At 49.2% G+C, this 12370-nt stretch overlaps 1 protein-coding gene across 3 annotated transcripts in view; it reads left to right on the forward strand.

Annotated features, from left to right (window-relative positions):
- AKNA (AT-hook transcription factor) overlaps positions 1-12370 on the forward strand; it is an 80445-nt gene that overhangs the window by 41182 nt on the left and 26893 nt on the right. For all 3 annotated transcript variants that reach the window (XM_075324207.1, XM_075324206.1, XM_075324208.1), the window contains exons 13-15: positions 444-538; positions 9625-9836; positions 11788-11923. In XM_075324207.1, the coding sequence (XP_075180322.1) occupies positions 444-538; positions 9625-9836; positions 11788-11923 (443 nt within the window). The remainder of the gene's footprint in view (positions 1-443; positions 539-9624; positions 9837-11787; positions 11924-12370) is intronic.

The raw sequence follows: 12370 nt of genomic DNA on the forward strand, positions 1-12370 counted from the left end.
AAATCCGCGGCAATTCCGCAGTAAATCCGCGGTAATTCCGCGGCAAATCCGCACCTTTAAAAAGGTGCGAATTTTGCGGGAAAGCCGCGGATTTTGGTGCAGAAAAATCCGCAGCAACATTCTACCGTGGACACATAGCCTAATAGTCAAAGGCCCTCTCAGCGCATACGTCCAAAAGCGGTTTTGCGGGGGGATTCGGACGGGACCACTGAATGGGGAGAGGAACGCAGTGTGAAAGCGGCCTAATAGATGTCCCAGTCCCCACACTCATCAGCAGTTCTTCAGTCTATCTCAAAGAGGGGTTCTTCAATCAGGACCCCCCTCTATGCCATCCTTGGGCCCAGATAGACAAGCCCTTTAACTTACTATTAGTATTTTTCTCTTTTGATGACTTTAAATATTTTTGATTTTGTTATAAAATCATCTTTTTTTCTGTTCTACAGAGGAGAATTCTGTCCCCAGAAACTGACAGTGGATTTCTTGGATCAGAAAGTAGTCGGTCCATCCAAAAGCAGAGAGATCAGCTACGACTTACTCAGTAAGACCCTCTATCTACTTTCTGCTTTACTATATCTTCTGCATTGCTGTACTTAAAGGGGACCTCTCATTTGCTATAAATATGTAATTTGCTTACCTGGTGTAATTGCCGCTGTTTTTCCTGAATCCAGTGTTGTGTTTCTTTTGTTCCTGCTCCTCACCGTTCCTGAGATATGGACCCACTTCTCTGTATATAAAACAAGTCTTTTTAGCCAAATGGGTGTGGTCCCGAAGAAGACGCCTACAGAGAAAAGTTGTGGAACACGCCCACTTGACTAAAAAGAGTAGATTACTTTCTAGGGAATAGAAGGCCATATCTCAGAAACGGAGAGGAGCAGGAACAAAAGAAAAACATCGCCGGATTCAAGAGAAAATCAGCATTAACACAAAAAAAAAATAAAAAATATATTATATATATATATATATATATATATATATATATATATTTATATTTATGACAAGTAACAGGTCATCTTTAAAGTAAAACAATTGATATCTTAAAGGTGTTTCTCGCATTCTTGCATTTTTCAAAAGTTACTGTAAATTAAAAAAATATTTTTTTTAAAGAAAAGGTAGTAAACATTTTATGCAGATATTAACTATGACTTTATATAAGAAGGTGTCTTTTATGGATTTACTTTCCTTTGATGCTGACGGGTTAAGGACCCTTTCCCTTCTGGCTGAGATTACTCAGAGCCTTAATCACAGCTGCAGCATCTTATCGTCACACCCTTCCACTATATTTACCCACTCCTGGCTTCACTCCATGCCATTAACCCATTACTTGCCAAATTTGAAGTTTTGTTTTTTTTTATTTTTATTAAATGACAGATTTTTTATAAAAAAAAAAATAAAAATGAAATTTAAGCAAAATTAATTAATTTAATGAATGAATGAATTGAATTAATTAATTTAATTTAATGAATTTTAAGCAAAAAATTAGGCGTCCCAAAAAAAGGACATTGGTAGATAATAGGTTAATAGATCTTCTATACTGATCACTTTGAAGGAGCTTGTCTCTAAAGAAGCTGAGGTGTTTGTTTCTGTTGCAGTTGAGAAGTTTCCTACTGGAGAAGCCATGGAGTATTGTTTGTTGTGTTTTTCCCCAACCATTGGTCTTACCTTCCTCTTATTCTTTTATTGCAGTAGTGAGACTAGTGTCTTGCTTGCCTTCTCACTAGTCAGGGTGAGTTCAGGGCCAGCAGGGCCTAGGCATGTGATGTCGCACGGGGGAAAGACCCATCTAGGGATATTATGGAGTGCAGGGATAACACTCAGGTTCCCTATCTCTATTGCCATGACCTTCCATTGTACTTCTTCCCTGGTTTACCCTTAGTGTTGCGTTGCTCACTAGGCGTCCTATCGCACCTGGGGTGACATCTATACAGCGCGCGATAGCTACTGTTGTGTGGTTGGTCCAGATGTGGCAAGGGGTCAACCAGCGGACCATTTTATGTGTTTGGGCCTCTCCTGATTTCCGTCTGACAGATGATATTTAGTTAATTCCCTATTAGGAGTTTAAGGCCACAGCTTACTCCACTCTCACTATTGGAAAAACATATGTCCTTAGCCGAGATAAAGTGTATGAGGGAGTCATGAGAGATGACCGTCAGCCGTAAAAGTGTTTGGGCAGCTTAAAGGGGCGAGGACTGTATTAGTGGATTCACTGGACTGAAGGTACCGTTCACTTGCCTGGGGGAGTGAACTGGACCGGCCACCGAGTCTTCACTACGGCTACAGGAGGTGGCAGCAAGTATATATGCTGGTAAGCAGCTGGCAGAGGTCAGCCCCAGGGGCTCTGCGGTACCCTAACAGCTGGCGCCACGGACACAGTACAGTCTCTGGTGGTAATGACAGCAACAGCAGACAGAGTTGTGGATCCGTCCAGGATGATGGATGAATGGTTATGGCACTGGCGACCGGCATGTATCAGCTAGTAGCATAGCAGATGGCCGACGTAGGTAGTCATAACAGCAGCAACAGCAGATAAGGAGCGCACTGAAACAGAAGCAGAAATCAGCAGCAGCATGTAGCACAACAACAGCAGCAGCACACAGGACCTGAGAACTAGCAGCGTAACTAACTTGTTGCCCGGGCACCTCCCTAAAGGGGAATATTCCAAGCAAGAAGGCCTGCGTAGACACCATCACATGTTTCCCAACGCTGGCAGGAAACTAGCCAGGTCTTTCACCGGGAAGGAACAACCACGGGAAGGGCAGTCTCCAGTCAAGGAAACCACCTATGCCAAACATGGTATCCATCCACAGACAGCTGTTTCGGGGTATTTCTTCGGCGCTCCATTGGGAGACCCAGACGATTGGGTGTATAGCTACTGCCTCCGGAGGCCACACAAAGCATTACACTAAAAAGTGTAAGGCCCCTCCCCTTCTGGCTATACACCCCCAGTGGGATCACTGGCTCACCAGTTTTCTGCTTTGTGCGAAGGAGGTCAGACATCCACGCATAGCTCCACTGTTTAGTCAGCAGTAGCTGCTGACTATATCGGATGGAAGAAAAGAGGGCCCATATAGGGCCCCCAGCATGCTCCCTTCTCACCCCGCTGGTGGTTTGTAAGGTTGAGGTACCTATTGCTGGTACGGCGGCTGGAGCCCACATGCTGTTTTTCCTTCCCCATCCCCCTGAGGGGCTCTGAGGAAGTGGGATCTTACCGGCCCCAAAGCCCTGAGGCCGGGCTCCATCCACAGACCCATTGAACCTGCTGGATACGGAGCTGGGTACCGTTCAGGGACATGGCCCTGCACCATTCAGGTACTCTGTGTCCCCGTACACACAGGCACAGCACACTCCAGACTTGCTGGGTGTGCTAGTGCGCCGGGGACAGTAAAGGGTTACAGTCACTGCAGCCTAGCTGAGTGACTTTATGTATGGGGAACTACCGCGCCGGACGCTCCGGGAGCGGCGGCGCGGCTGGGACTTGTAGTGCGCCGGGGACTTAGCGCCGACCGCGCTTTTACGGCGGCGGCGCTTATAAATCCAGTCCCCGGCTTTTGCGGCCTAGCTCCGCTTCGTTCCCGCCCCCACCCTGTCAATCAGGGTAGGGGAGAGACGCTGTACAATCAGCAGCGCCGAGGGCTGGAGCCTTATTTACATGCTCCAGCCCTCTCACTGGACACTGTGGGACGCCGGTTTCCCGCTCTGACTTGGGGGCACGCCCACGGCCCGCCCCTACCCACACGAGCTGGAGAAGGACGCCGGCAGCCATTCCTGCAGTCCGAGCTGAGAGATCGGACTCTGGGCAACCAGGCACAGGACTAGGGCGACCACACACCCGCTTATAGGCGGGCGGTAAGCGGCACCTGAAGTGCTGACCCCACTAAATACCGCAGTTGTCCATTTGTATTTTATGCTTACACTGCATAGGTCGCTATTTTTGGCTATATGCCCTCTTAGATGGCGACACATCAGCAGCAGGAAAGCAGGGGTGCTAAGGCACAGGCTTTCCATGCTGCTTGTATTGCATGTACTGAAGTGTTCATGTGTATTTATGCTTGTATGCTATACACCGCACTGTACGGTCGCTAGTCTGGGCTATTTTCGCCTAGAATGACTAGACTACAGCAGCAGAAAAGCAAGGGTGCTGAGGCACAGGTTTTTTCTATGCTGCTTGTATTGCAGGGGTTGCAGTGTTCATTTGTACTTATGCTTGTATGCTATACATTGCACTGTATGGTCGATATTCTGGGCTATATTCCCCTAGATGGCTAGTCTACAGCAGCAGAAAAGCAGGGGTGCCAAGGCACAGGCTTTCTATGCTGCTTGTATTGCATGTGCTGCAGTGTTCATTTGTACTTTATGTTGCACTGTACGGTCGCCATTCTTGGCTCTATATCCTAGATGGCTAGCCGGCAGCAGCATATAAGCAACACAGGCTTTCGATGCTGTTTTTACTGCATGTGATACTGTTCCACGGCACTGAACCCCATTGTGTGCAATGCTCCCCTGGAGCACTTGGTCAGCCGGGGTCTCTACTAGACGTGGCCAAAGGAGCCACCTGTCAACCCTGTCCAAGGACAGGGATGGAGTTGCAATGGGATAGAGACTTGCAGTCCGGACAGGCCATGGGCAATCTGGATCATTGCTCCCTGGCCACCCTCATTTGGAATAAAATCGGTGCTCCGGGGGGATCCCAGGAAGACTCTCTGTATGATGAGGCAGACGTAGCTCATCAGGACTTTGATCCTGACACCGCTCTCAATCCGGATACACCGGATGGTGACGCCATAAGGAATGATCCTATAGCGTCCATCAATGGAATGTTGGATCTTTCTCCCTCAGCTCCCCCAGCGGAGGAGTCAGCTTCACAGCAGGAGAAGTCCCATTTCAGTAGCTCAAACGTATATTGAGTATTTTTCTGGCCACGCTGACTTCAGAGAAGCAGTCCAGGAACACCACGCTTACCAGATAAGCGTTTTCTCCAAACGTATTAAGGATACACGTTATCCTTTTCCCCCTGACGTGGTCAAGCGCGGGACCCAGGGTCCAAAGCTGGATTCTCCAATCTCCAGGCTTGCGGCTAGAGCATAGTTGCAGTGGAGATGGGACTTCACTTGAAGATGCTAGACAGATGGACTCTGGTTGAAATCTGTCTATGAGGCTATCGGCGTGTCGGTTGCTCCGGCATTTACAGCCGTATGGGCACCCTAAGCTTTTCAGCTGTTCTTGCACAGCTGGTCTTGAGCATATGTACATTTGTGCCGCAGGGGCGTCCGTAACCTCGCAATGTCTGCATTGCGACTTACCCTATTAATGCTGTCCTGGAAGGACAGTCGAGGTTTCGGTCCTTCCCAAGCTCGGGCAGGTCCCAATTGTCCTCGTCCAAAAGAGCTGAAAAGCCTCAGAGGGGCTCAGCTTCCGGGGGCTCAATCACGCCCAAGGAAGGCAGCCGGAGGAACCGCTACCAAGGCGGTCTCCTCATGACTCTCAGCTCTCTCATCTCTCCGCATCCGCGGTTGATGGCAGACTCGCTCGCCTTTGGCGACATTTAGCTGCCACAGGTCACAGACCGGTGGGTGAGGGACATTGTGCCCACGTGCACAGGACAGAGTTCTGTTCTCGTCCTCCGACTCGATTCTTCAGAACGTCCCCACCTCCCCACCGAGCCGATGCTCTTCTGCAGGCAGAAGGAGTGGTAATCCCTGTTCCTCTTCAGGAACAAGACACGGTTTTCCTCCAATCTGGTTGTGGTGCCAAAAAAGGACGGCTCTTTCCGTTCCATTCTGGACCCAAAACTGCTCAACAAGCACGTGGAGGCCAGGCGGTTCCGGATGAAACCCTCCGCTCCGTCATTGCCTCAATGTCTCAAGGAAATTTCCTAGCATCAATAGACATCAAAGATGCTTATCTCCACGTGCCGATTGCTACAGAGCACCAACGTTTTCTACGTTTTGTGATAGGAGACGAACATCTCCAGTTCGTAGCTCTGCCATTTGGTCTGGCGACAGCCCCACGGGTGTTCACCAAGGTCATGGCGGCAGTGGTAGCAGTCTTGCACTCACAGGGACACTCTGTGATCCCTTACTTGGACGATCTACTTGTCAAGGCACCCTCTCAAGAGGCATGCCAACTCAGCCTGAATGTTGCGCTGGAGACTCTCCAGACGTTCGGGTGGATCATCAACTTCTCAAAGTCAAACCTGTCACCGACCCAATCACTAACGTATCTTGGCATGGAGTTTCATACCCTCTCAGCGCTAGTGAAGCTTCCGCTGGACAAGCAGCGGTCACTACAGACCGGGGTGCAGACTCTCCGTCACGGTCAGTCGCACTCCTTAAGACGCCTCATGCACTTCCTCGGGAAGATGGTGGCGGCAATGGAGGCGGTTCCGTTTGCGCAGTTTCATCTGCGTCCTCTTTATTGGGACATTCTCCGCCAATGGGACGGGAAGTCAACATCCCTGAACAGGAAAGTATCCCTTTCACAGACGGCCAAGGACTCTCTGCAATGGTGGCTTCTTCCCACCTCATTATCACAGGGAAGATCCTTCCTACCACCGTCTTGGGCGGTAGTCACGACAGACGCGAGTCTGTCAGGGTGGGGAGCAGTGTTTCTCCACCACAGGGCTCAGGGTACGTGGACTCAGCAGGAGTCCACCCTTCAGATCAATGTTCTGGAAATCAGAGCAGTGTATCTTGCCCTACTAGCCTTCCAACAGTGGCTGGAAGGGAAGCAGATCCGAATTCAATCGGACAACTCCACAGCGGTGGCATACATCAATCACCAAGGGGGGACACGCAGTCGGCAAGCCTTCCAGGAAGTCCGGCGGATTATGATGTGGGTGGAAGCCACGGCCTCCACCGTATCCGCAGTTCACATCCCCGGCGTAGAAAACTGGGAAGCAGACTTCCTCAGCCGCCAGGGCATGGACGCAGGAGAATGGTCCCTTCACCCGGACGTGTTTCAGGAAATCTGTAGCCGCTGGGGAAGGCCGGACGTCGACCTAATGGCGTCCAGGCACAACAACAAGGTCCCAACCTTCATAGCACGGTCCCGCGATCACAGAGCTCTGGCGGCAGACGCCTTAGTGCAAGATTGGTCGCAGTTCCGGCTCCCTTATGTGTTTCCACCTCTGGCACTCTTGCCCAGAGTGCTACGCAAGATCAGATCCGAATGCAGCCGCGTCATACTCGTCGCCCCAGACTGGCCAAGGAGGGCGTGGTATCCGGATCTGTGGCATCTCACGGTCGGCCAACCGTGGGCACTACCAGACCGACCAGACTTACTGTCCCAAGGGCCGTTTTTTCCATCGGAATTCTGCGGCCCTGAACCTGACTGTGTGGCCATTGAGTCCTGGATCCTAGGGTCTTCAGGATTATCCCAAGGGGTCGTTGCCACCATGAGACAGGCTAGGAAGCCCACGTCCGCTAAGATCTACCACAGAACGTGGAGGATATTCTTATCCTGGTGCTCTGCTCAGGGAGTGTCTCCCTGGCCATTTGCATTGCCTACCTTTCTTTCTTTCCTGCAATCTGGGTTAGAAAAAGGTTTGTCGCTCGGCTCCCTTAAAGGGCAAGTCTCGGCGCTATCCGTCTTTTTTCAGAAGCGTCTAGCACGACTTCCTAAGGTGCGCACGTTCCTGCAGGGGGTTTGTCATATTGCACCCCCGTACAAGCGGCCGTTAGATCCATGGGATCTGAACAGGGTACTAGTTGCCCTCCAGAAGCCGCCCTTCGAGCCTCTGAGGGAGGTTTCACTTTCTAGACTATCACAGAAAGTGGCTTTTCTAGTAGCGATCACATCTCTTCGGAGAGTGAGCTAGCAGCGCTGTCTTCCAAGGCTCCCTTCCTGGTCTTCCACCAGGACAAGGTAGTGCTGCGCCCCATTCAGGAGTTTCTCCCGAAGGTGGTATCCTCTTTTCATCTTAATCAGGATATCTCTTTGCCTTCGTTTTGTCCTCATGCAGTTCATCGGTATGAGAAGGATTTACATTTGTTAGATCTGGTGAGAGCACTCAGAATCTACATTTCCCGCACGGCGCCCCTGCGCCGTTCGGATGCACTCTTTGTCCTTGTCGCTGGTAAGCGCAAAGGGTCGCAGGCTTCTAAGGCCACCCTGGCTCGATGGATCAAAGAACCAATTCTTGAAGCCTACCGTTCTGCTGGGCTTCCGGTTCCATCAGGGCTGAAGGCCCATTCTACCAGAGCCGTGGGTGCGTCCTGGGCATTGCGACACCAGGCTACGGCTCAACAGGTGTGCCAGGCAGCTACCTGGTCGAGTCTGCACACTTTCACCAAACATTATCAGGTGCATACCTATGCTTCGGCGGACGCCAGCCTAGGTAGAAGAGTCCTGCAGGCGGCAGTTGCTTCCCCGTAGGGGAGGGCTGTCTTCGCAGCTCTAACATGAGGTATTTCTTTACCCACCCAGGGACAGCTTTTGGACGTCCCAATCGTCTGGGTCTCCCAATGGAGCGCCGAAGAAGAAGGGAATTTTGTTACTTACCGTAAATTCCTTTTCTTCTAGCTCCTATTGGGAGACCCAGCACCCGCCCTGTTGTCCTTCGGGATTTTTGGGTTTTTTCGGGTACACATGTTGTTCATGTTGAACGGTTTTTCAGTTCTCCGATGTTACTCGGAGTGAATTTGTTTAACCAAGTTATTGGCTTTCCTCCTTCTTGCTTTTGCACTAAAACTGGTGAGCCAGTGATCCCACTGGGGGTGTATAGCCAGAAGGGGAGGGGCCTTACACTTTTTAGTGTAATGCTTTGTGTGGCCTCCGGAGGCAGTAGCTATACACCCAATCGTCTGGGTCTCCCAATAGGAGCTAGAAGAAAAGGAATTTACGGTAAGTAACAAAATTCCCTTCTTGCCCCTCATCAGTGTGGAGTAGGAATCTGGCTAGTGGGAGAAATGCCAAGTAAAAGACTATGTCAGCAAGGATGGTTGACCTTAGGGAGATCAACATCCACCACTGCGGAGACACCATCACGTGTTTCTCAACGCAGTGATTCTAGAGCAATGCCCCCTGGGAAGGTGCCTTAAATACCTGAAACTTCTCAGCTGACCTGAGAGGCACTTCCAGGTCAAGGTTCGCTGGCCATTTAAGAAAAGGGATGTGGCCACGTGCAAACTCTTCTTGCAGTACCAGGAGGCCTGTGAGATGTACACAGGCACTGAGTAGACAGCAGCATGGACCGGGGATGAGGCAGCCACTGTGTGATGGCCCGGCAGGTGAGAGAACCGACGTTTCCCCTGGGGGAGGGGGGAAGGACAGTGTGGGGACACCGGTATGGACATTACACTTGCAATCACTGCCTTGATCTCTGGATCCAGCCACCTACAGTCTCAGTTGATGCAAAGCTATTTCGGAGCTCAGTATCGTAGAGCGCATAGTTCAGGCCAGTGGCGTAATGATGCTGCTGGTCCAAACTGTCAATCGAGCGCGTTGCCCCCCAGTAAACAAGAAGTCAGGAGGCTGGGGAACGATACACTCCTGTAGAAGAAGTGGAGAACCTTTGGGCACACTCCGCTCATTTTGATACAGTCTTGATTTGCCGATACTTTTGTTTGTGTTACATTTGAATACACTAATAAGCCATAAGTATAATATCTCCATGTTTTCCACTTCCAGAGAAGATCCAGAAGAAGCACTAGACCCCACCTCCAATTCTACAGTTAAAAGTGAGAGACATTCCTCTAAATCTGGTGGCCCCTTGTCCAGAACAAACAAGGTATTATGGGACAAGAGAAAACCAAATAACCATTGGACGGGCCCCTCAGAAGCTAGCTCGCCTTCCCCGGGTCCCAAGAGTCTCACCGAAAGTGAGAGCAGAGAACACACTGGTGAGTTCTTGTGTTTCAGGAATTTATTTTTTTGTTTTTCAGAAGCCCTCTTGCTATCAAACGCCTGCTTTAAGAACAGCAATAAGACAGTATCACGCTAGGTATGGGGAAATACCAAGCGAACATCGAAAAGGGAGGGAAGAGATAAAGGGAACCCTTTGTCTAGGGAAAGGGGAGATGGTGACCCCTGATCAAGCTTTCCATTGGCCCCTCTAGATAGGTTCCGCAGCTATACGCTGAGCAGGTTATCTGGCCCTAGCTGACCCTGAACTGGGCCCTTGGTAAGGAACTGATGGGATGAGCACTTAGTCAACCCCACTAAGTTCTAAAGAAGACACAGGGAGCACAAACAGGGGAAAGAAAACAAGCAACTTATGTCCATGATGACTCAGAGAGAGGTACAACAAGGTTTCTCGAGATGAATACAAGCCAACTGCTTGCACTCAAGCCCCTATAGAAATGTAACTATATCACCAGCAAACACCAAGGTGAAATGTGTTATGATCTGGTCACCGTGGACGATCACAAAAATCCCATCAGCAGCAAAAACACAAGAGTAGTTGGAACCTGAGCTGACCGCAATCCCCTATCTATCAGACCACACTAGAAGTAGCCGTGGAGCGTTCCTAAACACACTTAGACACCTCGTCACAGCTGGAGAACCTTACTACATCTGACAGATAGAAATGAGGAAACCTATCTTGCCTCAGAGTAGTCCCCAAAGGAATAGCAAGCCCCCAACATATAAAGCCAACGGTGATGTAAGAAAACACAATACACAGATAGGAAAAATAGATTAGCAAAGGCGAGGCCCGACTTCTTAGATAGAACAAAACAGAACAGGACAGAAAACTGATTGCGGTCAGTGCAAAACCCTGCGGAAAAATACCAATCTCCTGATAATAAAAAATACTGAGACCACACGGACTCTCCCCCACTATATCAGGTACTCTTGCAAATAATGGGAGAAACAAAGTACAAATAAAAACACAACAAATACAAAAGTATAAACAATCAAGTAGAATAGGGACAATCTCCCTTTCCTTGCAGTGGGGCCTGCAGAGGGGGAACCCCCATGCTCATCAACACAGAAAGACAATTCCTCTCCTGCAAGAAAACAGACTTTAAGCAAAATGAAATGAAACACAAACACCCTTAGGTGTGGATCAGGCAATAAAGCAAAGAACTTGCAACTTATCTGGAAAAGTTCAGGTACAGGATAAATGGCAGGACAAACGCAAAGCCAATTCAGAGACTGAGGAACAACATCTATCACCGGCCCCAGCCAGCAGACACTGCTCTTCTATATAGCCCAGGCTGATCTGCAATCGGGCTTCCCAAACTCCCAATTAACTCCCAAACCTATTGGGTCACAGTCAGCTTTACCTCCAGTCCTGACCACCAGAAGGGGCTCCAAACCATGACCCCCTCGGATGACATTCACAACAGAAATGCAGGTATTTAAGGACAGAAGGGGTAGTGATGAGGATTAACAGTGAGAGATGAGGATATCAGCTGGGTCCTAAAAAGAAAAAGATAAACCTCAATCAGAGAAGATACATAGGTGTCTATTTACATCACAGCAGGAAGAATGGGGGTCCGACCGCTAGGGGAACTTCCACAGATCTTAAGAACAGGGCTCTGGAGCGAAGGGAGGCCATGCAACCTCCACACCATTTATTCTCTATGAGATTGTTGGAGATAGTGGAGCGCTATACTCAGCTTTTTACAGCAGTCCCATGGAAAATTAATGAGACAGACTAATATCTAGACTGACCGTGTGTCTCCTGACCCAAAATTACAGCCTCATAGGCATTTTTGAGGCTATGTGTTCAGGTCAGAAGACCCACCGTCAGTCTAGGCTTTGTAGTGCATATACAAACCATACATAAATGACATCAATCACTATAAGTATCCACTCCAACATTACCCATCTTTCCCTTTCCACTAGATGAATCGGGCTCTGAGCAGGAGGCATATAATGATGTCAGTGCCGAGCCATCGCCCGGTGCCTCCCAGCTGCTTTCACCGATGGAGGAGCTAACACCTCCTGATGAAGACATCCTGCAGGCCCGTACAGCAAGAGAGTAAGTAGGGACTGAATCCCAATATTTCTGGTTTATCTAATCTTTATATTAATTATATAATTATATTGTCTATCTATCCTACTTTAAAGGGGTGATTCAAGGATATAAGAAAGATATTGTACTTTCTATAAGAACCAGAGCTGAGCTTTTAGGGTATGTGCTCACCTTAAAGAGGACCAGCCACCAGGATTTTCCTATATAAACTAAAGCCAGTGCTATACTGGCACTATCATGCCGATTCTATACATAGCTTTAGTTGTGAGATCGGATGTATAGTTTCTTTGTCGCTCCATTGGGAGACCCAGACAATTGGGTGTATAGCTTCTGCCTCCGGAGGCCACACAAAGTATTACACTTAAAAGTGTAAACCCCTCCCCTCTGCCTATACACCCCCCGTGCATCACGGGCTCCTCAGTTTTTATGCTTTGTGTTGAAGGAGGCACACAT

This window comes from Anomaloglossus baeobatrachus, chromosome 9 (genome assembly GCF_048569485.1).
Source record: "Anomaloglossus baeobatrachus isolate aAnoBae1 chromosome 9, aAnoBae1.hap1, whole genome shotgun sequence".
Taxonomy (NCBI): domain Eukaryota; kingdom Metazoa; phylum Chordata; class Amphibia; order Anura; family Aromobatidae; genus Anomaloglossus; species Anomaloglossus baeobatrachus.